A 25093-nucleotide genomic window follows, 5' to 3' on the forward strand; every position below is an offset into this window, starting at 1 on the left:
TACTATACACAGGGTTGAAATAACACTCCACTGGGCAACACAGGTTTGCAGATTCGGTAGCACAACTTTCATAATTTGAATTTCCATGCAGCTTAGAAAAACAATGTACAAAACGTAAAGTTTGAATCTGCAAAATATACAGTAAATTCTCAAAGGTTTGAAAGTTCATCATTCTAATGTTGATTCCAAACACAATGGCCATTAGCATCACCATCTGAATTGCTAAAAGCCATTTTGTGTCAAAAAAGGACAACAGCTGAATGGAAATCATATAATGTCATATGAATGTAGCTTCTATTGCTACATTGTGTGTACAGAGATTTGAGTTTTAGAAATCTTTAATAATTACTGAAAAGTGGAATGGTCCAGAGAGTTTTGTGCTCATTGTTGAAATCCTTTGCTTTGTGACATCAGTGATCATTGCACAGAGCACCAACAAGGCCCATGGTAAACATCAATTGAACATGCACATCACATGTCTGTTTGCCATGAAACATTAGAAGCAGACTTCCATTAAATTATGGAGTTGCTTGGGCTAAACGTGACAATATCAAATAAATCTTGAAAACCAAAAAAGGGATAATATATCACACTTGCTGCAGTTCCTTCTTTACAAGTAGTAGTGTGATAAATGTACATTTAAATTACTTTTCGAACAATTCTTTTAACTCAAAGGGCAGCTTAAGACCCTATTCGATGGATTTCTGCGGTTTAACCAGCTCCAGATTAAGGTACTGAAAGTTTATAGAAGTTTCCCAGATATCATACAGATCTCAAATTTTTAGGAATACATTTGAACAGATCTGCACCTATATAATAAAATCCTAAAACAGATTATCAATACATCCTATTGGCATCAAGGTGATGTCAGTTCCTGTAACCATTTTTGAAAAAAGAAATATGCCAAGGGGAAAAGGAGTGTTGGAGTGTTATAGTAATACATGAAATGGAGAAGCACATCAAAATATAAAAAGCCTATAATATATTAAGTGGTTTGTTTTACTTGTCCTCCTATGTGATTTGATAGAATATTGTAATGTCACACATCTTTTTTTTCAAACAGTTTTCATTATGTCAATGGTCGATTACAGTGCAGAGCTCCTTATCCCAGGAGACACCTGCCAGATTAGACATTGCAAATTATTGACATTGACAAGTAGTTTATACAGTATCATTATCATAATCAGATTGGACAACACAACGTAAACGCATTAACTCCCCCGTTGCACTTTTTCATCACTACATCCTATTTGCCACTACTTTGCCCACCCTAGCAGACAATGACCATCACCAGACAACCAGTCTTCTACCCAAGAGGTCCACACACCAACGTAAATATGGATGCATTCACCGGTGGCATCGGATCTAAGTCATGTCTTGATAATCTGCCCATCTTTTCCAAATATTGGGGTGCTTGTGCGGGCAACCTCTGGACCCAAAAATCGGAATCTCCAGCCCCATGCAGAATCAGGTTCCCTTTTCCATGCCAAAAGAGAAGGCGGGGTCGGTGCCTTCCACAGCCTTGCCAAGTCCCTCTTAGCCAGTGTCGGTCGCAACCGTAAGATGTGTCTCTTATATATTTTGTCTCCAATACCCACCATGTTATTCAGAATTGCTAATCTTGGGGAGGATAGGAGCACCCATCCCAACACATCTGCTGGACAGGCAAGAACCCCCTGCCAAAATCTTGCGAGTGCTGTGCAAGGCCAGATCATTTGTATCAAGGACCCCTCCTCCCAACCACACCACAGGCACATCGGGGCTGACACTAGACCCGCTCTTCACCACCTAAGCTTTGTGTTGTGAACCCGATGGAGGTATTTAAATTGAATGAGATGTAACCATGTTGCTATCGCTGCTCCCCATGGGGAGGCCAGTGCATCCATCCAATCATCTTCATTGATTGGGCCAAGATCACCCACCTAGCCTCCCTAAGCTTAGCCAATGTCTTGGAGCTATTGGTTACTAGTGACCGGTAAATTTTCAAGAGTTTATGGTCGCACAGATCACCCATAAATACCTTGGCCTCTATTGGACTAAATTTGGGCAGAGCCTCTAAGTCCGAAATGCTAGGACGGATGGCATGCCGAAATTGGAGGTATTTATAGAATTATATTTTAGGTATCTGATATTCCTGTTGGAGATCTTGGAGTGATTTCAAAATTGCATCTCACATCACGTCCCCCAACTTTGAGATTCCTATGTTATCCCACCCTCGGAAGCCGGACAACGCAGCCAGCTATGGCAAGGGGCCATTATACTACTAAACAGAGCCATACAATTCGATTGAATAACCGATGTGGCCAATCCCCCATAGTAAGTTGATTGAAAGCCCGTACGCAGTGCCACTCTGGCCTCCACCCTCATATCCACAGAAACTGGCTCAGTGCCAAGTTAACCTTGTGAACCCATGTTGGGAGTATCGGGTATGGGTGATTCTGCAACTGGTAATGCAGATGCGGTAGCAACACCATTTTAAAGTTAGCTAATCTACCATAGATAGAGAGGGGCATATGCGACCATATTTTCATCTCCTCTTGGACCCGTGCCCATATCGGAATGATATTTCTGTCCCAAGCCACCCTCGACACATCTGACAGAAAGACTCACAGGTATTTCACGCCCTCTGTCATCACCTGTGCTGCCGATGCCCACGGGCGCAAGCCATTTGTACACCCCCAGTGCCCACAGAGTGGACTTATGCAGATTCATAAAAAGGCCAGATGATTCCCCAAAGCTTTGCACGACACAAAGCAGTCTTAGTCCCATCTTGTTGATGTCCATCAGAAAGAATAGGACATCATCCACAAATAATGCGATGTGGTCCGAGAGCCCATGATCCTACTCAAATCCTGCATCCAAATGCACCCATGCCGCCAAGGGCTCCCTTGCCTGAGCAAAAAGGTATGGTGATAAGGGACACCCCTGATGGGTGCCCCTGCTGATGGAAAAAGCAAAGGAGGTGGATCCCGCAATCCACAGACGACATTAGATTCGTATATAACAATTTCAAGTAGGACTGAAAGCGCAGTCCCATGTTGACGTGGTCTAGGAGTGCGAACAAGTACACCCAACTAAGGGAGTTGAATGCCTTGTCCATGTCTGCCAGCAAAAGGGTGGCCTGCACCCCCCTCCCTTGGATGCTGGAAATGGGCTTGTGGGCTCGCTGGATGTTGTGACGCGTAGCCCTCTGTGGCATAAAACTGGCCTGGTCTGGATGGACCAAGGCAGTTATGTGGGGTTTAAGTCGATTGGCTAACACCTTGGCTAAGATCTTTGCCTAAACATTTTGAAGTGAGATGGGGCGGTAGGAAGCATGTTGGCCTGGTGGCCTGCCCAGTTTGTGGAACACTTCCACTTTTGCATGCCTCCAGTCTTGTGGCAGACAACCCTGATCTCTCGCCTCGTCTACAACGCGTAGAAAATTAGGCCCCAGTTTAGAAAAGTATTTCTTGAAGAATTAGCATGGGAACCGGTCGGTGGGGAATGGTCGGATAAACCTCTTGGGAGAATCTCAGCTGCTCTCACTCTATCAAAGGTGCCCATTGGCGCGAAGAGATAGTCAAGACAGGAGAAAATCATGGTATGTCAAGAAGTACGTGTATCCTTGCTCCTTGGTATGCAACCGCCACCATGGGTCAACCCATCCCAGTCCCGTCACTAGGGAATTACATTCGGTGCCCTGATGCAGATTGGAATATCCCCAGTCCTCCATCTATCCATGGCTATGTCCATGACGTCATTCCAGTCCTCCCCTAATATCGCCAACCCTTCCGGAATATCCACCCACAGAGTCGTAAGGCACTCAACCAATGCCCATGACAGTGGCAGGGGGCATATACACAACCTAGCACCACCTGCTCCTCGTAAACAGTGCCTCTGATAAATATGTATCTCCCTTGGATGTCTGTCCATGTCCGAAGAAGCTGAAACAGAACTCTACAATGAATTAAAATTGTGACCCCCCCATGACCCCCTGGTAAAGCCAGAGTGGTATACTTGATAATAACCATATCTGAGGAGACACAATGCTTTGGTACCCTTTGGATGCGTCTCCTGCAGCATCAGGACGTCAGCGCGGTATCTCTTGGCCTGCTGCAGTATAGCCTTTCTTTTAATTTTATCCAGCGTGCCCCTAATTTTCCAACTAACTATCCAGAGGTCCCCCATCTGGAAACATGCACTATATGAACTGCCACACCAAGGTCTCGGGACGTCGATGTATGGGACAATTATCATCCAGTGTGCATGTAGCAGCTGTGAGTGGTAGTAGCACGGAGCAAATTCAAAACATGTGTACCCCAACTTCCCTGCACACCCCAATACCTCACAACTGATGAAGTATCTGTTGCGGCGGAGCTGGCTTGTGGACCCCAAGGGGTGCTCCCAGCTCGCCCCCGCCAATGGTCCCCCAATACCATGCCCATAATCAAGGGGCGTTCCCCTCGGCTACAACGAGTCGGGCAAACGTACTAGCCCCACTCATGCTTCGTCAGTCTGAACAAGAATCAGCAATGGTCTCCTATCATGGAGAGTCTCGACATAACTAAGAGGCCAAAGTCCCCTACTGAACAACTGAGGTAGATCTGCTGGTATCACTGCAGGATCTAGATCGGCGTTGAGATCTAGATTTCCTTATCCCTTTAATTTTGGGCTTGAGTGACTCTGAACAGCATCACTTGACAAGGAATCAGATTTCCTCCTCGGCAGCATGTGGGGTCGGACCTTTACTGTCTCATCGGTCCAGCTGAAGATATCTTCTGGCAATTTATAGAACAGCATAAGAGACTGGTACACCACTCGCAGCCTGGTGGGATACAGCAATGCATATGGTAGTTTCAACTCCCAAAGGCAGTCCTTGGCTGCCAGAAATGACAGTGGCTTCTGCTGGACCAATCTGGTATAGTCCGAAAATATAAGGATGTGTGTGTTCTCAAACAACAAGGGTTCTTTTATATTGGCTTACTTTAGTATCACGTCTCGGTTGTGGTAATTTAACAGCTTTGCAATAACAAGCCTTGGTCTGGCGCCCGGGGGCGGCTTCCGCATCAGAGCTGTGTGTGCCCTTTCGACAATGAAGCAACAGGACAATGATTCCGGGGGGAGCCAACTCACAAGCCATTTAGTCAGGAACTGCTCCATGTCTCCCCCTTTGATTCCTTCAGGAAACCCAACAAAATATAGGTTATTCCTTCTAGCTCTGCCCTCCGCATCTTCCACCCGGGAGGCCAGACCCCTGGTGATCCTCTCTGGGATGCTACCTTCCTCTATAAAGTCGTGACTAAGTCCTCAACTCTGGAGATCCTGGTCTGGGTCTTGGTAATGCGCTCCACCACATTCCGCAAGTCCTGCCAAAGGAGTGTGACATCTGAATCCACCTCACCAATCTTCGCCTCCATGGCAACCCTAGATTGGCTAATGGCTGCTATGAGACGGTCCAGCGTGCTCTGTTTGTTCAAGTCTCCCAACGTCTTATCTCTAGTCACAGTGCAATCCAGGCACTTACCGTTCCAGGCAAGAGTCTCAGAAGTCCCCCTGCAGGGCCTCAAGGGCGGATCACGCTGGTAAGGCCTGCGGGGTATGGATCTTCTCCTGTGGGTTCAGCTATGATGTGTTTAGTTACATGCTGGCCTTCAGAAACCAGACTCAGCATTTCAGGAAACTTGCTGAGGCACACCTGGGAGCCAGCCAGGAAGAGATGAAACGCTGCATGATCAGAATGCTACTCAGTTCGAGTTTCAGGCTAGACAAAGTGTTTGGGTCATGCCCCAGGAGCCCTGCGCACTCCAGGATGCAGGATACAGCCCTTTTGAGGTGGTGGAGCGCAAGAGTTCTGTTATCTACATGATGGACTTGCAGTCTCCACGGAACCCTTTGCGGCTCCCGCATGTTAACCACCTGAAGCCCCACTTTGAGAGGTCTGAAGTGGGCATGCTTCTAGCCACAGATGCTGGGATGGAGGAGGAGAGCGAGCCCGTTCCTTACCTTCTGTGTGCAGGGAAGCTGGATGGGTCAGTAGAGGGTGTGGTCCTCTCCCCCACGCTGACTCCTGAGCAGCAGGGTGATTGTCGCCAACTGTTGGGACAATTCAGTGACTTGTTCTCTTTGGTGCCCAGTGTCACTGATTGGTGTGTCCATGACGTGGACACCGGGGACAGTCCTCACATTAAGCATAAGGTTTACTGAGTGACTGACTGGGCAAAGGCCTACATTGAGAATGAGGTTAGCAAAATGTTTGCCCTTGGGGGGATTGAGTCCTCTAGCAGCCCATGGTACAGCCCAGTCGTCCTGGTCCCGAAAGCTGCAGAACCTGGTGCCACCCCAGAACTTTGGTTCTGCATGGACTATCTGGGACTCAATTTAGTCACGAAGACTGATGCACACCCCATTCCCAGAGCAGTTGCGCTCGTAGATCGGTTGGAGCTGCCAAATATCTCAGCACATTTGGTTTGACGTCTGGGTATTGGCAGATCGCCTTGACCAAGGGAGCAAAGGAGAGGTCAGCATTCTCCACCCAATGGGCACTACTAGTTCCGGGTGATGCCATTTGGAATGAAGAATGCACCTGCCACCTTCCATAGGTTGGTCAACAAGGTGTTGGTAGGGCTGGAGGACTTCAGTTCCGCCTACCTCGATGAGATTGCGGTGTTTAGCTCATCTTGGGAGGACAACCTGTGCCCCCTCTGGGAGGTATTGATGGCACTGCAGAGGGCAGGCCTCACAATCAAAGCCAGTAAGTGCCAGATTGGGCAGGGTTCTGCAGTATATTTAGGGCACCAGGTGGGAGCGGCCAGGTGGTACCCCTTCAGCCCAAAATTTAAACTATCCTGGCATGGGAACCCCCCAAGACTCAGACGCAGGTGAGGGCCTTCTTAGGACTCATGGGGTACTACAGAAGGTTTGTCAAGCACCTTTGACTTAGCTGACTTCTAAGAAGCAAAGAAGGTTAACTGGACTGACATCTTTCAGAAAGCTTTTGATGCCTTGAAGACAGCCATGTGCACCGCACCCGTGCTTCAGGCGCCCAACTTTTCCAAGGAATTTGTTGTCCAGACATACACATCAGAGCATGGCATAGGGGCGGTTCTGTCATAGATCAATGAGGAGGGACTAGACCAACCGGTAGCCTTCCTACGCAAGAGGTTACTTTCCCAGGAACATTGAGTGTGAGGCATTTGCTCTGGTCTGGTCGCTGCAGAAGTTGAGACAATACCTCTTTGGGACTCACTTCCTGTTACAGACAGACCACAGGCCCCTTACATGGTTGATGCAGATGAGGGTGAGAATTCCCAGTTGTTGAGGTGGTCCATTTCCCTACAGGGCATGGAATTCACTGTGGAACACCGCCCTGCTACAGAACACGCCAATGCTGGCAGTCTGTCCAGATTTTTCAGCCTTAGTTATGAGAACTCCTAAGGGGATGGTTAGTTCTCCCCACATTTCAGCTGGAGGGGACGCGTGTTAGACCTGGCATCATTGGCGTGGGTCCCCCTTCCTCTTTTCTCTTCCTCTCTTGTATGTTGGCTGTATTTAGATGATCAGGGCGCCGAGCCACTGCCAATCAGTGCCACAGTGTGAATGCTCCCTGTGTAAAGATGATTTATGAATTAGAATAACCATTATGCCTAGATCTGTGTAGCATGTTCTAATAGTCAGGTACCCTATCTTTCATTGTCGCTCCTGTGAAACGATCCATTCTCATAGGCCAGAATGGGCCGGGTGAGGATTACTGATAAAAGCTCAGAAGCAGGTGAAGTTGTAGAAGGAGCTTTAATGATGCAACCATCAACCAGGAAACCCAGCAACTGACTCTTCAGGAGAAAACATAACATTCTGACAATGATGTCAAGAAGGCAGAGCAAGTAAGGTTCCATTAAAGAGACAGTAACCTAAGAACAGTAACCACAACAAATCCCCTTCCCAATAAATGAAACAGACAGGAAATGCATAAATCTTCACAAGAATAAAAACAGGTAAAAGAAAAAAAGTTAAGTCATTACATAATCATTGAATTTCCGAGGAAGGTGAGTAGCCCTCCCAGAAACGGTTCTTTGATAACGAGGAGAAGAAGCAACACTAGGATTGCAAGAAGAACTGGAACTGCTGTTGGGATAGAATTTAACAGCATCACATTTGGCCAATTTAGACATGTTCCAAGTGCAATTATTGTCTAAAGTGACAACATTCTTCTTGATGGAGACAATGGTGAAAGGACCAGTGAAGTTTGAGACACCCTTATGACCACACTTGGATTTCTTCACCAGAACACAATCACCCACATTCCACTTCCTGAGTTTGACATGCATCTTAGTATCATAACGTTGCTTATATTTCTGCTGATAATTTGTCAACGCTTCTCTCCTTCTCACCTCTCTTTCCACACTGTCACCACAACCCTTCTCAGGAAGCCAGGTAGGTTTGAGTTTGTAACAAGCTAACCTACCCCTCAAAGCTTCAAAAGGGGATCTCTGCATGACAGCATTGGGAGTCGTGCGGTGCGCCCACCACGTCTCCCTGAAGACACTGCTAAAGGAAACTTTGGAATCCAAAGCCCTCTGTGCACAACTCTTCACAACACTATTCATCCTCTCCGTGAGACCATTAGCTTGTGGAGAGTAAAGAGCCGTCTTCTGATGGATGATACCAAGGTCTTTCAAGAAATCATCCATCTCCCTGGAGGTGAACTGCACCCCATTGTCAGTGAGCAGGAACTTAGGAACACCCTCTGACCCAAATACCTCCTTCAAAAACTCAATCACAGTTCTTGAATTGACAACACTCATGCATTTGGAAACAACCCATTTAGAGAACAATACAACAAATCTTTCATGCGCAGGCATAAGTTCAAACGGACCTGCAATGTCCAGGCCCAATTTAGTCCACACAGCAACAGAAACCTCAATCGGTGACAAAGGAGAATGACTAGTGGTGCGTGATTTGTCATTGACAGCACACAAATGACTAACCTTGACAACAGCTTCCACCATGCTATCCATACCAGGCCACCAGTACCTTTCCCCAGTACGAGCTTTCGTGAGATTCCTACCCAAATGCCCTTCATGAGCTATGTTAATGACTCTCTCTCTCAATTCACCTGGAGGTACCACTCTATCACCCCTCATCAAGTTGTCCTGAATGAAAGTTAAATCATCCCTCACTGACCAAAAAGGCTTCAAAACACCCTCAAGAGCATCATAATTAGGCCAACCATTTCTAATCACACCCTTAAGTAGTTGAAAACTAACATCATCAGCCACACTCCGTGACCATTCCTCCTTGGAAATGCTAGACTCCAAAACCCAATTCACACAAACACCTTCATTGACACAATCCCTTACAATAGGAAGACGAGAAAGACAATCAGCAGGTTTATTGTTCGATCCAGGAATGTACTGTACCTTAAAGTTGAATTCTTGCAATCCCTCACTCTACCTTTTCAACCTAGGCGTCATATGATCACTTTGATGACATGAAAAGATTTGTACCAGAGGACGATGATCAGACTTCACAACAAAAGGAATTCCCCACAGATAAAACTTAAAGTGGAGCACAGACCAAAACACCGCTAACGCTTCTCTCTCGATACAAGAATAGTTAAACTCAGCCTCTCTCAAGGCCCTTGAAGCGAAAGCAACGACAACCTCTTCACCATTCACCACTTGTGAAAGTACAGCACCCAAACCCTTAAGACTGGCGTCAGTTGTGAGGATAGTTTTGAGTTTCGAGTCAAAATGACCCAAAGTAGGCATTTTACCAATCTCTTTCTTTACCAACTCAAACGCCCTCTCACAATCGGCAGACCAAGAAAAATGCACACCCTTCTTTAAAAGAGACCTAATAGGTTCAACAAGAGTGGCAAAACCTTTGACAAACTTCAAATAAAATTCTGCTATCCCTAAAAACGACTTGACCTGACCTTTGTCCACAGGAGTCGGTGCTCCAACAATGCTCTCAGCTAACTCCAGTTTAGGCTGAATCCCAGTCCCAGAAATGACATGTCCCAAATATGTAACCGACTTTAAACCAATGCGACACTTTTCCTTTTTCACAGTAAGCCCACTCTCTCCCAACTTGCTCAAAACAGACCTTAACACTTTGTCATGTTCACCCTCATCCACACCATACAGCAAGATATCGTCCTGAAAGAACATGACATTTGAAAGACAACCCAAGACCATCTTCATTACTCTCTGAAAACACGCAGCCGCTGAAGCTAAACCGAAAGGCATTCGTAAAAATCGGTAAGCACCCAATGGCGTGACAAAAGATGTAAGATGCCTGCAATCTTTATGTAATACAACTTGATGGTAAGCTGAAGAGAGATCAAGTACACTAAAAACCTTCGCACCCTTCAAGATACTAATGCTCTCAGCTATATTGGGTAATGGTTGCCGATCCACCCAGATCCACTCATTCAATCCGCGTAAATCCACACACATCCTAATTGACTTTCCACCATCCTTGGGTGCTAGAACCACTGGACTCAACCATTCCGAAGATTCTATTTCTTCAATCACACCTAAATTCAACAATCTCTCAATCTCACACTTAAGTGGTTCAAGCATCATGTTAGGTACCTTCCTCACCTTGTGCACACATGGCTTGGCAGATTTCTTGAGAATAATTCTATGCTCATAACCTTTTAAACATCCCAAGGTATCTGCAAAGACTTTTGGATAATCAGCAAAGTATGTCTCAGAACTAGACACATAATCTACCTGAGGAGAAGTGGCAACATGAAAGTGTGCAGCAAGAAAATCTTCCTTCAACATAACTTGATTTTTTGGATCTTTTGCTCCTGGATCAAGGATAATCCCCAAATCATGCTGATGTCGCCATCCCAGGAGATTATCACCTCTGACAGCAACATACACCTTACCAGAGATGCATCTTCCTCTGAAAGAAATGTTAGCTACGGTATAACCCAAAACCTCTATCCTTGACTTGTTGTAACTCAAAGGAGAAATATCAAAAGGCAAAAGTTTAACATTCCCTAACCCAACCTCCTCATCCCAAATTTTGTTCCCGATTAAGGTAAAAGGGGAACCTGAGTCAGCCATAAGTTTGAACACGAATTTGTCAATGGCAATATCACAAAATGGCATAAAAATGAGTTCAACATCAACCATACCTTCACTAACACTAGAAACCACAACTGTACGTATGATATCAGAACTCGGTTCGTTGCCCTCTTTCTTTTTACCAGACCTGCACACACGTGCATAGTGTCCTTTGATACCACAGTTATTACAAATGCTATCTTTAGCATAACATTGAGGAAAATTGGAAGTGTGAAGGAAACTTCCACACCTAAAACAACGCATTTTTTGGCTAGTGAAGGAACGTTGTTGACGAGAATCTTGTTCCTTAGAGCTAGTGGATTCCCTAGAAGAAGAAGGGCGTGTTTCAGAAAAACTTTTCTGCAAAGATGGATTCTTTTGAAAAGATTTACCCTTAGAACCAGCACTAACTTTAGCAACATCCTGACACTCAGAGAGATCATCCTCTCCTAACATATGCACAGAGTCAAGAGTTTTCTTTTTAAGGTTCCATTAAAGAGACAGTAACCTAAGAACAGTAACCACAACAATTACCTTCTAACATACTATCTAACCACAGGAACCTGATAGGAACTTCGAGTTTAATATGTTTATGCTCGGGACATAGAGAAACACGTTTTAGTAAGGACTGTTTATATATCCCTTGTTTGGAAATGCCTCTTCTTAAAATGAGGTAGTTTCTTGCCCAAGCGTTACTGTAGGCTGAGCGAGTATGTTTATTGGCCGTCTTGTTTTGGAGCAGCTGGGCCAAACCTGGCTGGAGAGAGAGATTGGAATTCAGGGCATGGGGAGGGGTGACTCTATGATCCGTGCAGGGCCATGCCTGGCAAGGTGAATGATGGCTCCTCATCCCACTGGGTGTCTGAAAGAAGACCCCCTCATTCTGAAAGGGCAGGATGTCGCCTCCTAAACCAAGTGCTTCCCAACCCCACCGAACTGGTTCTGACTGGACCGTGTGATTTATGACTTTAGAGAACAAATACTTTTTACGTATAAAACTTTCACCAAGCTTGTCGAAGAAACTACCTGAGGGCCTGAATCGAGAGTGCCTCCTGCAGAAATCTCAGGAACATTAGACTTCACCCCATCAGCCATCGGAATTCCTGTGCAAGGAATTCTGCTTGCAGGTGAGGCCTCCGTCAAGTAATCTGGAGCCTTTAGTACTACTGTGAGGACTGCGGACTGAACCTTTGAAACGTTGTTGTAATACTTTATTCGATAGATATTTATCATAAAAGTACAAACATACAAATACATAAAAAACAATCCATCCAAAGTACTACAATTACATCCAGAACAGCAAATAGCAATTTTAGAAACAACAGAGTAAAAACAATGTTTTAAAACAATACTTGCTTATTTAAAAGTTTTTATGCGTTACCCAACAGTCTAGAACGTATTATCCAAGCACCCCCCAAATATTTTGCAACCCCACAGATGATGTACATGGAAACAGTGTTGGATAAAATAATACGGAGTTCTGACCTATGGTCTTTTACACCCAACTCCCTGCATACAGGTTTCAACCATTTAGCCCTAACGGATTTATAGGCTGAACAGGCAAATAAAAAATGGCCAAGGGTTTCCTCTGGACATTGGTAACCTGGGCATTTTAGTTCAATCCCCCCCCCCCCCTTGGTCTTCCACCTTTCCAAAAAAATTTTAAGGGGGAGGATGCCATATCTTAATTTCAAGAACAAAGTTCTATCTCTGGCTACTTGGATAAAATCCAAGAATGGTTCCAACTTCATAAAAGGTTTATGATCAAGAAAGTTCGTTGTTAAAGTCCCCAGGTTTGGGTTGTTATTAATCTTGGCCTCAACACATTCCCAATATAATTTCTTTACAATTTGCTTTGCAGGAGGGACTTGTGACACCCAGGACTCCCCCAGGCCTATTGATATTAATAATTTCTTAAGGTTGTTGAGCTACTTTATTTGGTGAGAAACATTTAGGGTTATTAACTCGTCCAACGCTCGGGCATACCCGGCTAGTTCCTGGGTTCTTCTAAGGCGCACCCAGAATAGCAGCGGCCTTAGTTGAACTTTGTCCGAGATCGATTTTTTACCCATATCAAAAAATAATGGTAACAAAGGGGTAGAAACTGGAAGTGAGACTAAATCTCTGATGAACTTATTTTCTACAGTTACCAGTGCCTTAGTATTTTCAGCACCCCATATTTCGGAGCCATAAACTGCCGAGGCTAAAGCCTTCCCTTCATAGACTACCAAGGCAGGGGCGACCGGTCTACTAATAGAGAGGCGCTGATTCTTTAATATTGCACCGGACACCCTTTTAAGATTTAATACCATTTTTGAAATATGGGAATCCCAGCTCATGTTGTTGGACAGCCTCACCCCAAGATAATCAAATTCGTTCACCACCTCTAAAGGGGATCCACACAGGGTAAGACGAACCTTCCTAACCTTTCTGTTTGGAGATAGAACCATTAGCTTTGTCTTCGAAGTGTTGACCGTTAACCCACAATCGTTACAAAAGAGGGAAAAACGGTCAAGCAGTTTTTGAAGACCCTTAGGGGTCTTGGACATCAGGAGGGTATCGTCCGCAAAGAGAAGTGTCGGGGTTTTCTCCCCGGCAAGGACGGGGGCACCCGCCGGGTCCTCCCTCAAATGGTCCACCACCCCATTTATAAAGAGGGAGAACAATGTCGGAGCCATCACACATCCCTGCCGTACCCCCCTGCTGACTGGTACCCTCTCTGTCATTTGACCCTGGCGCCCCCATCGCATCCTTGCATAGTTGTCCTCATGCAGTTTGATAACCAGTTGCAGCAAGGAACTAGGAAACCCCATGGCTTGTAAAATCTCCCATAGCTTGGCGCGTGGGATAACATTGAACGCGGTTTTCAGGTCTATGAAAGCCAGATACAGGCAGCCCTTAATAAGTGATACTGACTTCCAGTAGACCGCACAAAACCGGAAAACTTGATCCATTGCACCGACATTCCGCCTAAAACCAGCCTGAAAATGGGTAAGAATATAATTATCCATTAGCCATGTCTCAACTCGATTTATAATGACCCTGCCAACTACCTTTTGAATAGTGTCAATTAAACTAATTGGTCTGTAGTTGGCAGGGTCCTCTCTGTTACCTTTATTGAAAATCGTAATCACCTCCGCCCCTTTTCATGATTCCGGGACGGGATGACCTAGCTGGATAAGAGTCATTAAGCTTGCTAAATACTCTGCCCAGATTACGGGATCATGTAATAAAAGATCAACGGGCAGACCATCTGGGCCGGCCGCTTTGCCTGGGAGTATATTTAAAATAGCGGCCTTAACTTCTTGCTGGGAGAATATCATTTCATTACCAGTCAACTCCAAGCTGGGGTTGCAATTACTACAGTGTGCTGGTGGAAGCAGGGGAGTTTGATCGGCAACGTCACAATACAATTTAAAAAAATGAGCGTGCCATTGCTGTTCAGTGATATGATTCAAAATAGGGTCAACACCCCTCCGGTCTGACGCGTTTATCAATTTCCAGAAAATGGTAGAGTTCTTCCCGCTGGCAGCAATTTTATGCTGCTGCCAATGGTCTTCCTCCCAGTTTTTCTTTGCTGAGGCAATTGAGCCACGGTACTCCTTTCTAGCTAATTTTACTGCCATCAGATCCTTTAGTTTTATCGCTGAACCAATGGCTTGCCTCTTGGCTCTACATTCTGCTGTATACCACGGGTTCGTCTTCGAGGGTCTATTTGCCACCGCGGAGTTCTTTTGGGTGTTTTTGAGGAAATACTTTCCTATTTTATCTGTGAAAGTTTTATACTGACCCAATAATTTGTGCCCCACAGAAGAAACCTCTCCCCAATTCACCGCTGCGAGGCTGGAGGTTTCTGCTTTAACTAAATCCCTGATACTGTTAATTTTCTCCTCTTCACATTTTACCACATCCCACCTCAGTTTCCGATTACAATTGGAGGGGAGAACGTCCTTCGTGACCATCTCTGGCCCCCCGTTGGTACTAAACCCGTGTGCCCAATTAATTTCCATACATAATGGGTTATGATCACTATCTGAGGACTGCCTGACTTCCATATCTTTTAAACTAGCCCAAGAATAAACATCTAAAAAGATGTAATCAATTCATGATGGGCAGCTTATCCTATTATAGGTCATTGCCCCATTACGATCAGAAGTAGTCCGGCCGTTTAGTGCCCGTAAATTATGCTCCAAAGCTAGTGCATTCAACTGTATAGCTCTGGCAGTCCACTTCTTAATAGGGGCCAATGCTAAAGGTGGTATGGCCTGTCTCCAATCCTCAGAATTCAAACCCAAAACATCCTCATCATCTAGGGGTTTAAATGTACAATTAAAATCGCCCCCCCAGCAGGATTTTAGACCTAGGTGGAAGCACAGACAATTTTACATCTAACAGCTCGATCGTTTGTGAGATTAAACCACCCTGTACCCCTCTTGCATAAACGCAAAACAGATGGACAATGCCCCCACATGGGCTTTTCAAAGAAATATGCAAGATGTCATTGGACTGTATGTTATGTGTAGTAACAGTACAATTCAGGTTCACCTTTACCCAGATAAGCAGACCCCCTGAGGGGCGGCCTTTTCCTATAGAAACTGCTGGGACAAAATATGTTGAGTACCCGTTTTTATATTGTGGGGACAAACACCAAGTTTCCTGAAACATACAAATATGGAAGGGATCAATAAAGTCATTCCAATCCGGATTTTCCAGATTTTTCCTTAATCCTGCTATATTCCAAGAAATTATGTTAATTGAAGAAAGAGCTACAGTTTTTACAATGGTTGTAGGTAATAGGGTACAATCCAGTTCAATCATACTAGTGGCCACATTATTCACAGACACTTCAATCTTTTTCCCAAATGTAGATATAGCCTGTGGTGACCCAGCCTCCTCCCTCAAAACCTCTTGGCCGGAGACATGAATCGAATGTCAATCGACTGCTTCCAGGCACTAAAACGATTAAAACAGGGTAATGGAGGGGGATTGGGCTGGTGGCCATACCATTCCCCCTGAAACTGATTAAACCCAAAAGGGGGCCTACCTGCTCTCCTTTGTATTGTGCTCCACCCTCCATCTTCGCCCCCATCCCACTAATTTAAGTTATAATCCTGAGAAGGCTCTTCTCTCAACCCCCTTCTTATACAGTTTGGAGCCCTTAACCAGCTCCACCTATTACTGCGATGGTCTGCAAGCATATAGAAATAGGAGAGGAATTTGGTTGGAGGTATTTTAGACGAACACACTTGAGGGGTAAGGTTTTTCCCTGCTGCTTGTGTATTAGACAATGGTGGTTTAGCGTCAGCCAATGCTGGTCCACCGGTTGCCTTTTTGGCAGGAACTTTTGGTCTGTCTTTTAACTCCAGATTTAAGGCCTGCAGTTGATCTTCAATGCCTTGTAGTCTTAACTCCAAGGGAGACAGTAAGGCTTTAATGAGCTCAGCTATAGAGCTCATAAAAATACCATTCCTGTCTTCAGCCCAATCAAAGGATTCGTCCAGGCTACTCTCTTCAAGAAGATTTGCTAAGCTTGGGGTTGAGGCTGAATCATCAGGGATACCCAATGGTAGGGGTTGTAAAACACGATGCCCCTCAGCTCTACCTTCACTATTTTCTATAGTAACCACAATATCCCTCCCCACCTCTGGCCCACAAGAAGTACTAATTGGATCACTGGGAATTCCTGCCCAGTCAACTATAACTATTGGATCAGCACTATCCTTGCTTGATGTTTGGGAGCATTTAGGAATAGCGCCCTCCCTCAAACCTCTTTGTGCGAATGTTGACGCATGATCGTTGATAGCTATCGGAAGAGCCATTGAAGAGGTAAGAGGGGCTGCTTGAGGGGGCATCAAAGGAGCAGAAACCAGGGGTACAGATTGGCTGATAGAAATAGGGTGGGTCACGGGTGTAGGTTGGAAAAGATCTAATTGGGGAGTGCATTGAATTTTGCTTGGTGTGCGCGCAGAGGCTATAAGGCCTAAAGATGATCTTCTCGCTAATACGAGATCCTGAGACACTCTTCTTTCCATGAGGGCAATCCCCTCATCAATTAGAGTGTTTGTGCGCACAATAAAATTGTCCAATGTGCCCGTCAGCTTAGAAGCACCAGCCGCAGCCTTGCTTCGAGTTTTGTACACATCCCTATACCCGACTATACCTAAGACTAACTGGTACAATATACAACAGCAATTACCACATCAAAGCAACCAACAGTAATATATAAAAATAGGCAAAATTACTCACACTAAATGAGCCCAAAGCAGCTAAACTAAAAACAGGTTTTAGAACAATATATATGCAGAACCAAGAGCTGTGGCCCAGACCAGACTCTACAGGACTTGGAGGGCCACAGAGGGCCCGCCCTTTGCCCGGGCTTCGCCCCGGGCGCTCCCGCGCGCTTCCGCGCCGCGGGGTAATGGACCTGTTAAGTAGGGGTGGAATGGGCGGGTGGGCGGGGCAAGCAGGGAGAGCGGCCCAGGTGAAACAAGTTGGGCACACACAGGGACTCCTGGGATATGGATACCCTGTTGCAACGCTCGCAGCCCTGCCTCCTCACCGCACGCCCCAGGTCCTCCTTCCAGGCACAGTCACAATCCTGCTCCTCCCAGCAGCTCCCGCCGATGGATAGGGGCTGCGGGACCCGCGCAACGGGTCCGGCTAGCTGGTCTTCACACACAGGCATGAAGCTCCAGAGTCAGGGGGCAAGAGCAGCAGCAGAATCTCCCGTTACGGGTCAGTGGCTAAAGAGCAGAACCTTTGAAACCTTTGCTGAATCTGTCTGGGCTGCTGCAGCTAAGAGAGAGCTGCAGCTGCTGAGATCCCACCTGAATCCAAACCTTCTAAACTTTTGCTGAACCTGTGTGAGGCGCTGCAGCTAAGAGAGAGCTGCCGACGCTGAGTGCCTGCACCTTTGTCCACTTTGCATCACCCTTCATCCTGTGGGCCGCCGCAGCTAAGAGAGAGCTGCTGCCGCTGAGTGCCCATGCTTTTGCCAACTTTGCATCACCCTTCGTCCTCTGGGCCGCTGCAGCTAAGAGAGCGCTGCTGCCGCCGAGTGCCCGGACCTTGGCCAACTTTGCATCACCGTGATTCGTTCTGTGGGCTGCTGCGGCTAAGGGAGCACTGCCTCCGCTGAGTGCCCACACCTTGGCCAACTTTGCATCACGGTGATTTGTCCTATGTGCTGCTGCAGCTAAGAGAGCACTGCCGCCGCTCAGCGCCTGCACATTTGCTGACTTTGCATCCTTGTGATTTGTCTTATGGGCCGCCGCAGCTAAGATGAAACTGCTGCCACTGAGAGCCCGCATCCTTGCTAACTTTGCCTCATTGTGATTTGTCCGGAGGTCCGTCGCAGCTAAGGGAGAGCTGCTGCCGCTGAGTGCCCGTACATTTGCTAACTTTGCCTCATTGTGATTTGTCCTGCAGGCCATCGCAGCTAAGGGATAGCTGCTGCCGCTGAGTGCCCACATCTTGTTCACCATTGTGGAGGATTGCTGCTATCGTCTCGTTGGCCACCGCAGCTAAGAGAGAGCTGCTGTCGCTGTCAGCATACCACAGAGCTGCAAGACTGGAGTCATCGCCTTCACCAGCCCGGGCCGCCGCAGCCGCATGCTGCTGCCGCTGAGAGCCCGCCTGTCCCCAAGTGCCGAAATCATTGTGGGTGCACACTGCAGTCCACTGCAGCCCCGATTAGTGGTTGCTGGGAGTCGGCTTGCCACCGTCTCCGCTTCTTCGAGAAGCTACATGCTGTGTCCCCTTTCAACGGCAGGTAACTGGTGCGCAACGGGTCGCGTAGGCCCCGGCCTTGAACTCAGTCATATTCTAGTTCTGGTGAATACGTTATTGTCTTTTTGAGTCCCTACTAGTTTAGGTGTATTAAAGCTTGTTGAAACGCTTTGAGAGTTTTGAGTTAAACTGTTAGATAAAGATATTATTTTTCTATACCAACCTGAGTTGTGTCCTTCCTTTTGTGGTGTTGTTACTGCCTTGTTGTACATGGTCATAGCTGCTTCACACATTGCCTCTGAGATAGGCCTAACTGCTTGTGCTACGTTACCACAGGGTTGAGCAGGGGTTGTCAAAAGGGGTAGCCCACTTGCCCTGGAAGAAGTGTCCCTATTTGGAGATTGGCACTAGCCATGGCTAACTAAAGACCCCCATCTCTAACAGCTATCAGTATGGATTATTTCTCAGACTCCTTTTGCCAAAAGTTGAGGACTTCCTGAGCCTCCTGCTAGCTAAATGCTAGCTTAGTATAGCCATCCTTTATTATTTTTAAACGACCAGCATCCTGGAGATAAACCTGCGCACCAGCCACCTTCAGGGGGTCGATAAGTTGGCGTAGCTTCCATCGCCGATCCATGGTGCCCTTGTAAATGTCAGATCTGACAAATATTGAAAGTGAATCTGTACGTATAGGGGTAGTAGGCCTCGACTTGATGGAGACCGCTTGACGTAGTAAGAAATTGATCAAACAGATTAGAATGGGCCTAGTAAAGCAACCAGGAGGTTAGACAGAAATCATTGGTAACCTGCAATCCACAGAGTTCATACTCCCTGGATGTAAGTGCATCTGCCATTATGATATATAGGGTGGTCATGCATCATTATGCGATGGCTGACTCTAAACTGGATGTAATGAACCCTGTTGAGTTTGGTATCAACGTAATGGCGTTGGAGGTATCATTCCATGCACAGTAAAGCTCCTCTGTGAGGCCCTCAGTACTCCAGGTACTAGTCTTCTATATCTGGACAGCAAACTATATCTGCTGCCAACCAGAGATATGATTTTTCCCTCCTGCTGCTGAGCAAGCTCGAGAAAGGTAAGGCAGGATAATAGGTTTCCTACCAGTTCAGAGAGCCGTTAGCTCCCGCTGTGGCGCAAAATGGGAGAAATGAAATGTGAGTAACCTCCCCACTGTCCAGCCCCTCCTGTGAGACGGACCCCTAAAATGTCCCAACCCTTTTCTTAGGGTACTTACGGGCATGCCTATTGGTGGGTCCTTAGATTCATAGTGGGACAAGATTCAGATCCGAAACAACTTCATGTTCAATCATCTGTGTACTTTGGACTTCGTTAGACTTTGCTTTGATAACTGAGACTGCAACTGGGAAGTCTCCTGCTCCTGTTCTCGTCGTCATGCCAGTCTTCGGCATCATCTGTGCCTGTGCTCCATACAGTCTCTTCTACAGGCCTGTGGACATCCAAGACACCCAAATGAATCTCCCTTGAAGTGAAGGAGTTACTTCCCTTCCTCTGCAGGCAAAGCAGGCACAGCAGTAAAGCTGACTGGTCTGCTGTTCTCGAGCTCCTATTGACTGTGAAAGGTTCAGCAACAAATGTGGTGGTTCTGCAACTCTGTTGAGGCCTGCACTGTTTTGAAAGCAAGTATGAAGCCAGTATCCCTCTTCATAACTACTGGAGCAGTGTACCTGTGCACTTTGTCTACTTGCCATTGCCAAGGCGTGTTGACTCTCTTCACCAGAGATCTTCGAGTTCTAACAAGCTCCAGCCTCAAATATCTTCTGCTGCAAAGATCTTCACCTGTACCACTTCCTCTTCACGGTGTACCAGCATCATTTGGTGAGCTTCTCAAGGTCCTCTTCCAACCACTGAGCCTACAGCCTTTTGTTCCTCTTGAGGGTCTTTTTTGGCTCCAGTGGGCTCCCCTGCTTGCTCCTGGTGAGTCATTTGGACCTTGCTGGTCCCAATACTGCACTATGTTTGACTACTATTTTGGTTGCCGTTGCCAAGGCTTTTTGTGTACAAGGCCTAAACTAAAACTACCCCAAATAGCAAAAAAAAGTTGTTAGCACAGGGCGGGAAAAGGCCTGGCAGCGAAGGGGTTAAGGGTATAAAAGGTTGCAGAAGATTGTAAGATACCACACAGAAAATGCACTCTCTTAAATGTAAGAATACATTTGAAATTCCTAAAAGAAATCTCATGTTTGTATCTTAGCAGAGAACAATTCAAATAGATTTGCACTTATATGTCTAAAACTACAACAGCTTTTCAGTCCATCCTTCCAGCAGCAATGTGATCAAGAGATGTCAGCTTCTGTAATCATTTGTGAAAGAAAGGAATACAATAAGGGGAGAAAAAGCTCATTTATTGTTAGCTTCAATAGTGCAAACATTCAGTTTCAGTATTGAAGTGTTGAATCGAAAACGGATTGAGCAGCAATTCAGAATGAAAACATATAGATGGTTTGTTTTACTTGTATTAGTGAAATACATTGACTTTAATACTAGCTAAACATCATGTGGTTTAGGTAACCAGTTTGTCTATGGTATGATAACAGTAGTGACCATAAGCATTCTTGCATGGTTCTTGTGGAAAAGTAAATTCAGTTAGACAGTGCACCATATATCATTCTATGAGATACATCAATGCAACAAACGTAAGTCTATATTGAAAGTCATAATCTGTCCTTACCTGATTTCTTTATGGTTACCACTTTTCTAGTAGTTTGACCTACTAGAGGACGTGAGAAATACATTCCATAAATGTAATGACAATTTTTTACAGAATTCGAAATATTTTCAGCTAAATAGGCTTTCTTTATTTTGGGCTGTATCTAGTCCTTCTTAGGATACATATTTCAAACATAAACCATAAATAGTATAAATCAATCAATACAAACTTTGATTTAATTTTCGAAGAAAATCATTCAAGTTTATAGTATAAATGTATCCATACTCAAACTAGCAAACTTAAGTCGAAAACTGATATATCTGTGTATAAAATGGATAAAAAGGTAATGAACTTTGAAAGTCTGAATCTTTTAAGACAGTGGAGATTCACAGTACATTATTATCAAGGTGTACATAAAACCCCAAATAAAAAATAGAACCAAAAAAAGCACAGTTTATGGGCAGGCCAGGAGTTCTAAAGATAGGTAGGCCGATCTGATTTGCTTAAATTCATATGCAGGTAAATTAGGTTTTACAAATTTGTGTTGCGGGGCAGACAACTTAGGCAAAGCAAAACTTTGAGCAAAACTATGTGCATGGAGGTACAAATGGAAACATTATCACAAGTACAGGGGGTTCAAGTAGACTCTGAGCACCAAACACCCTTTCAGAATAACAATGCTTATTTTTTGCAGTAATAATGTTACTTGTATCTGAATGTATTCCACAGTCATATTGATCTTTGGTGGCTATAGTCATAATGGAAACATGTAATCCCTTTTTACAGGTTTTATTATCCATATAACAAGATTATAATGCATTAAGTCAACCCATTCGATGAGCTCATGCACTAGCACTTTATTACGTGAATTCTTGAATAATCAGGACTTTTATCAAAGTGACCTTCCTTTATATATTTCTTTCTTTTTCTTTAACTGATTGTGCATGGACTAAACAGTATGTTCATATTTCATGTATTGTTTTAATTAACTAAATCATGAGGGATGTAGCCAAGATGGTGGGCGGCCAAGACGTCTTTCACTGTCCCTCCATCCTCACCACTGAAATTGCTCTGAATAGCACATTGCCTGGCAATCAAATCAACCAGCGTCTGCAGTATTGGCCGGCAGAACTGAATTTAAGGTGGTCCTGAGGCAATCCCATTTAGAGCCACAACTGCCTCATTTTGGGTATGCCCCTGCAACCAAAGGGCCTTTCTGGTCCAGACGATTGCGACTAGCAGGTACCGCAGAGGAGTATAGCAGCTTCTCTAAAGGAGCCCAGCTTTCCAGCGAGGTCTTGACTGCAGGGCAGATGGCCCATCAAGCCCAGCTAAAATCCCACCTGGGAAGCCCTTGGAGTGACCTTCCGCAGAAGCAGAAGGTGAGACTTGCAGTAGATCTTACCCCAGTATCCGGCCTGCCTTCTGTATGCTCCAGCGCCCTTGTTTCTTGGCAGTCAACCCATGTGGGTGGCCTGCCTCTAGTGGGAGGTGCCTGCTGTGTCTCCCAATGCGCATCTAGGACAGAGAGCCGCATCGACTGAGCCTGACTGCCTGCGTTGGGAAACAAGTGCCTGGAGATTGGATGACTGCACAAGCATCCTAGGTGATTGTGGACACTCAGAGCAGACTGCAGAAGCTCACAGCTCGCTGCATGCAGTGATCGCGTGGGACTCAAATTAAACTACACAGAGCTGGTTGGGCCTTTCTTCGGTGGGGGATCGCAGCTCTGGGCTCTATACCCCCCACAGTACGTCTTATTTGAATCACACACTGAGCTGTACCTTTTTGCTGCAGGGACTTGGGGCCATTGAGGGGGATCTGTTTGTGTGTGATGTGATCTTGCTCCCTTTTGGGACATTGATTGCTCTGACCCTGTCTTCAACAGTCGGTAAGCACCTAAATGCCCGGTGCTTGGAGCAAGATTAATCCCCATGGGGTGTATTAGAAGGGGCCTATTGATGCAGGAACTTCCTCCTCCTGCTCCCAGACAGTGTATTCAGCCACCAAAGGACAGCTACGATAGTCTCTGAGGGTGAAACAAGGCCATGTCTATGGCCCTGTCCAAGAGCGACCGCTCACTTCAGGACATGCTCATGAAGCTCGCTGAGGGACCATCAGGGACAAAGCATCCACAGTGAACACTGAACACCCCTCCCCCAGAGTCTAATGATGCAGACAACTCAGTGACCCTTCCTTTCATAGGAGCCTTATTCGATTCATTACGTGCAGACCTGTGGCGGTCAAGAAGGATCTCTCCTTCAACCTTCCTGATGTGCGCCATGGTCAGGACAAAGTGGAAGGGAGGGTCTCCACTTTGGAGAACAAAGAGACAGGTCACAGTGAGGAGCTTGAATGGCTGCACCCGGAGGTGCTCTGGCTGCAGAAATAACAAATTGATGTGCAGGCTCATACAAAAGGCCTAGGATATTGCTCTGTGTGAAACAGTGTACGCATCCAAGGGGTCCCAACCGATGCCAAGAGAGCCATCTTGGTGGAATAATAAGGCATCCAGGTAATTTGTAACCTGATAACAGAAGTGACCAGAAGCACACCTATGCACAATACATGTGGATAAGATTTGACTTAAAAATCATCAGTAAAATCACAATGTACTATATGTGAGTCAGTGGAATTCTGTACGTAACGAAGTGCATTCAAGTAATAAGCAGTACTTACCTGGTTTCTTTAGGGTTAACACTTTTCTAGGAGTTGGACTCACTGTAGCAACTGAAAAGGAGATTCCCAAACTTTAAAAACTGTATCTTCAAATTTCAAGATAGATTCAAATACAAACTCTTTATAAATTTGACGGTGCTTGCCAGTCCCATCTGCAATACATCTTTGAACCTTACTATAAATACCAATAAACTGTAAAGCATATAGGACATGAAAGGGATCATAGAAAATGCAGAAATTACTGGTCCTAGCACTTCTACAAAAAGCACTGGGCACTGGGAAAATGAAATTTTTCGATGTTGCCAAATGCTTGGACAACTTTATGTCACTTAATGCTGCAGTGCTGATGAACACTGCCAAGACTCCAATACATGTCGCAATCTATGCACAAATGCATATTAAAGAAATATATAGAGTGAGAGAATGTGTGAAACGTATGTATTTACCTACAAGTACTTTAATATACATAATATATGTACAGTACTGAGAGAGTAGTCATTTTACTATACACAGGGTTGAAATAACACTCCACTGGGCAACACATGTTTACAGATTCGGTAGCACGACTTTCATAATTTGAATTTCCATGCAGCTTCAGAAAAACAATGTACAAAACGTAAAGTTTGAATCTGCAAAATATACAGTAAATTCTCAAAGGTTTGAAAGTTCAACATTCTAATGTTGATTCCAAACACAATGGCCATTAGTATCACCATCTGAATTGCTAGAAGCCATTTTGTGTCAAAAAAAGGACTACAGCTGAATGGAAATCATATAATGTCATATGAATGTAGCTTCTATTGCTACATTGTGTGTACAGAGATGTGAGTTTTAGAAATCTTTAATAATTACTGAAAAGAGGAATGGTCCATAGAATGTTGTGCTCATTGTTGAAATCCTTTGCTTGGTGCTCATTGCACAGAACACCAACAAGGC

At 45.4% G+C, this 25093-nt stretch overlaps 1 protein-coding gene across 1 annotated transcript in view; it reads right to left on the minus strand.

Moving 5' to 3' along the window:
• LOC144827955 (uncharacterized) overlaps positions 1-25093 on the minus strand; it is a 456431-nt gene that overhangs the window by 316493 nt on the left and 114845 nt on the right. The window contains exons 7-8 of the mRNA XM_078686115.1: positions 24158-24208; positions 21500-21541 (exon numbers count right to left, since the gene is read on the minus strand). Of these exons, the coding sequence (XP_078542241.1) occupies positions 21500-21541; positions 24158-24208 (93 nt within the window). The remainder of the gene's footprint in view (positions 1-21499; positions 21542-24157; positions 24209-25093) is intronic.

Source organism: Lissotriton helveticus, chromosome 4_1 (assembly GCF_964261635.1).
Source record: "Lissotriton helveticus chromosome 4_1, aLisHel1.1, whole genome shotgun sequence".
Taxonomy (NCBI): Eukaryota; Metazoa; Chordata; class Amphibia; order Caudata; family Salamandridae; genus Lissotriton; species Lissotriton helveticus.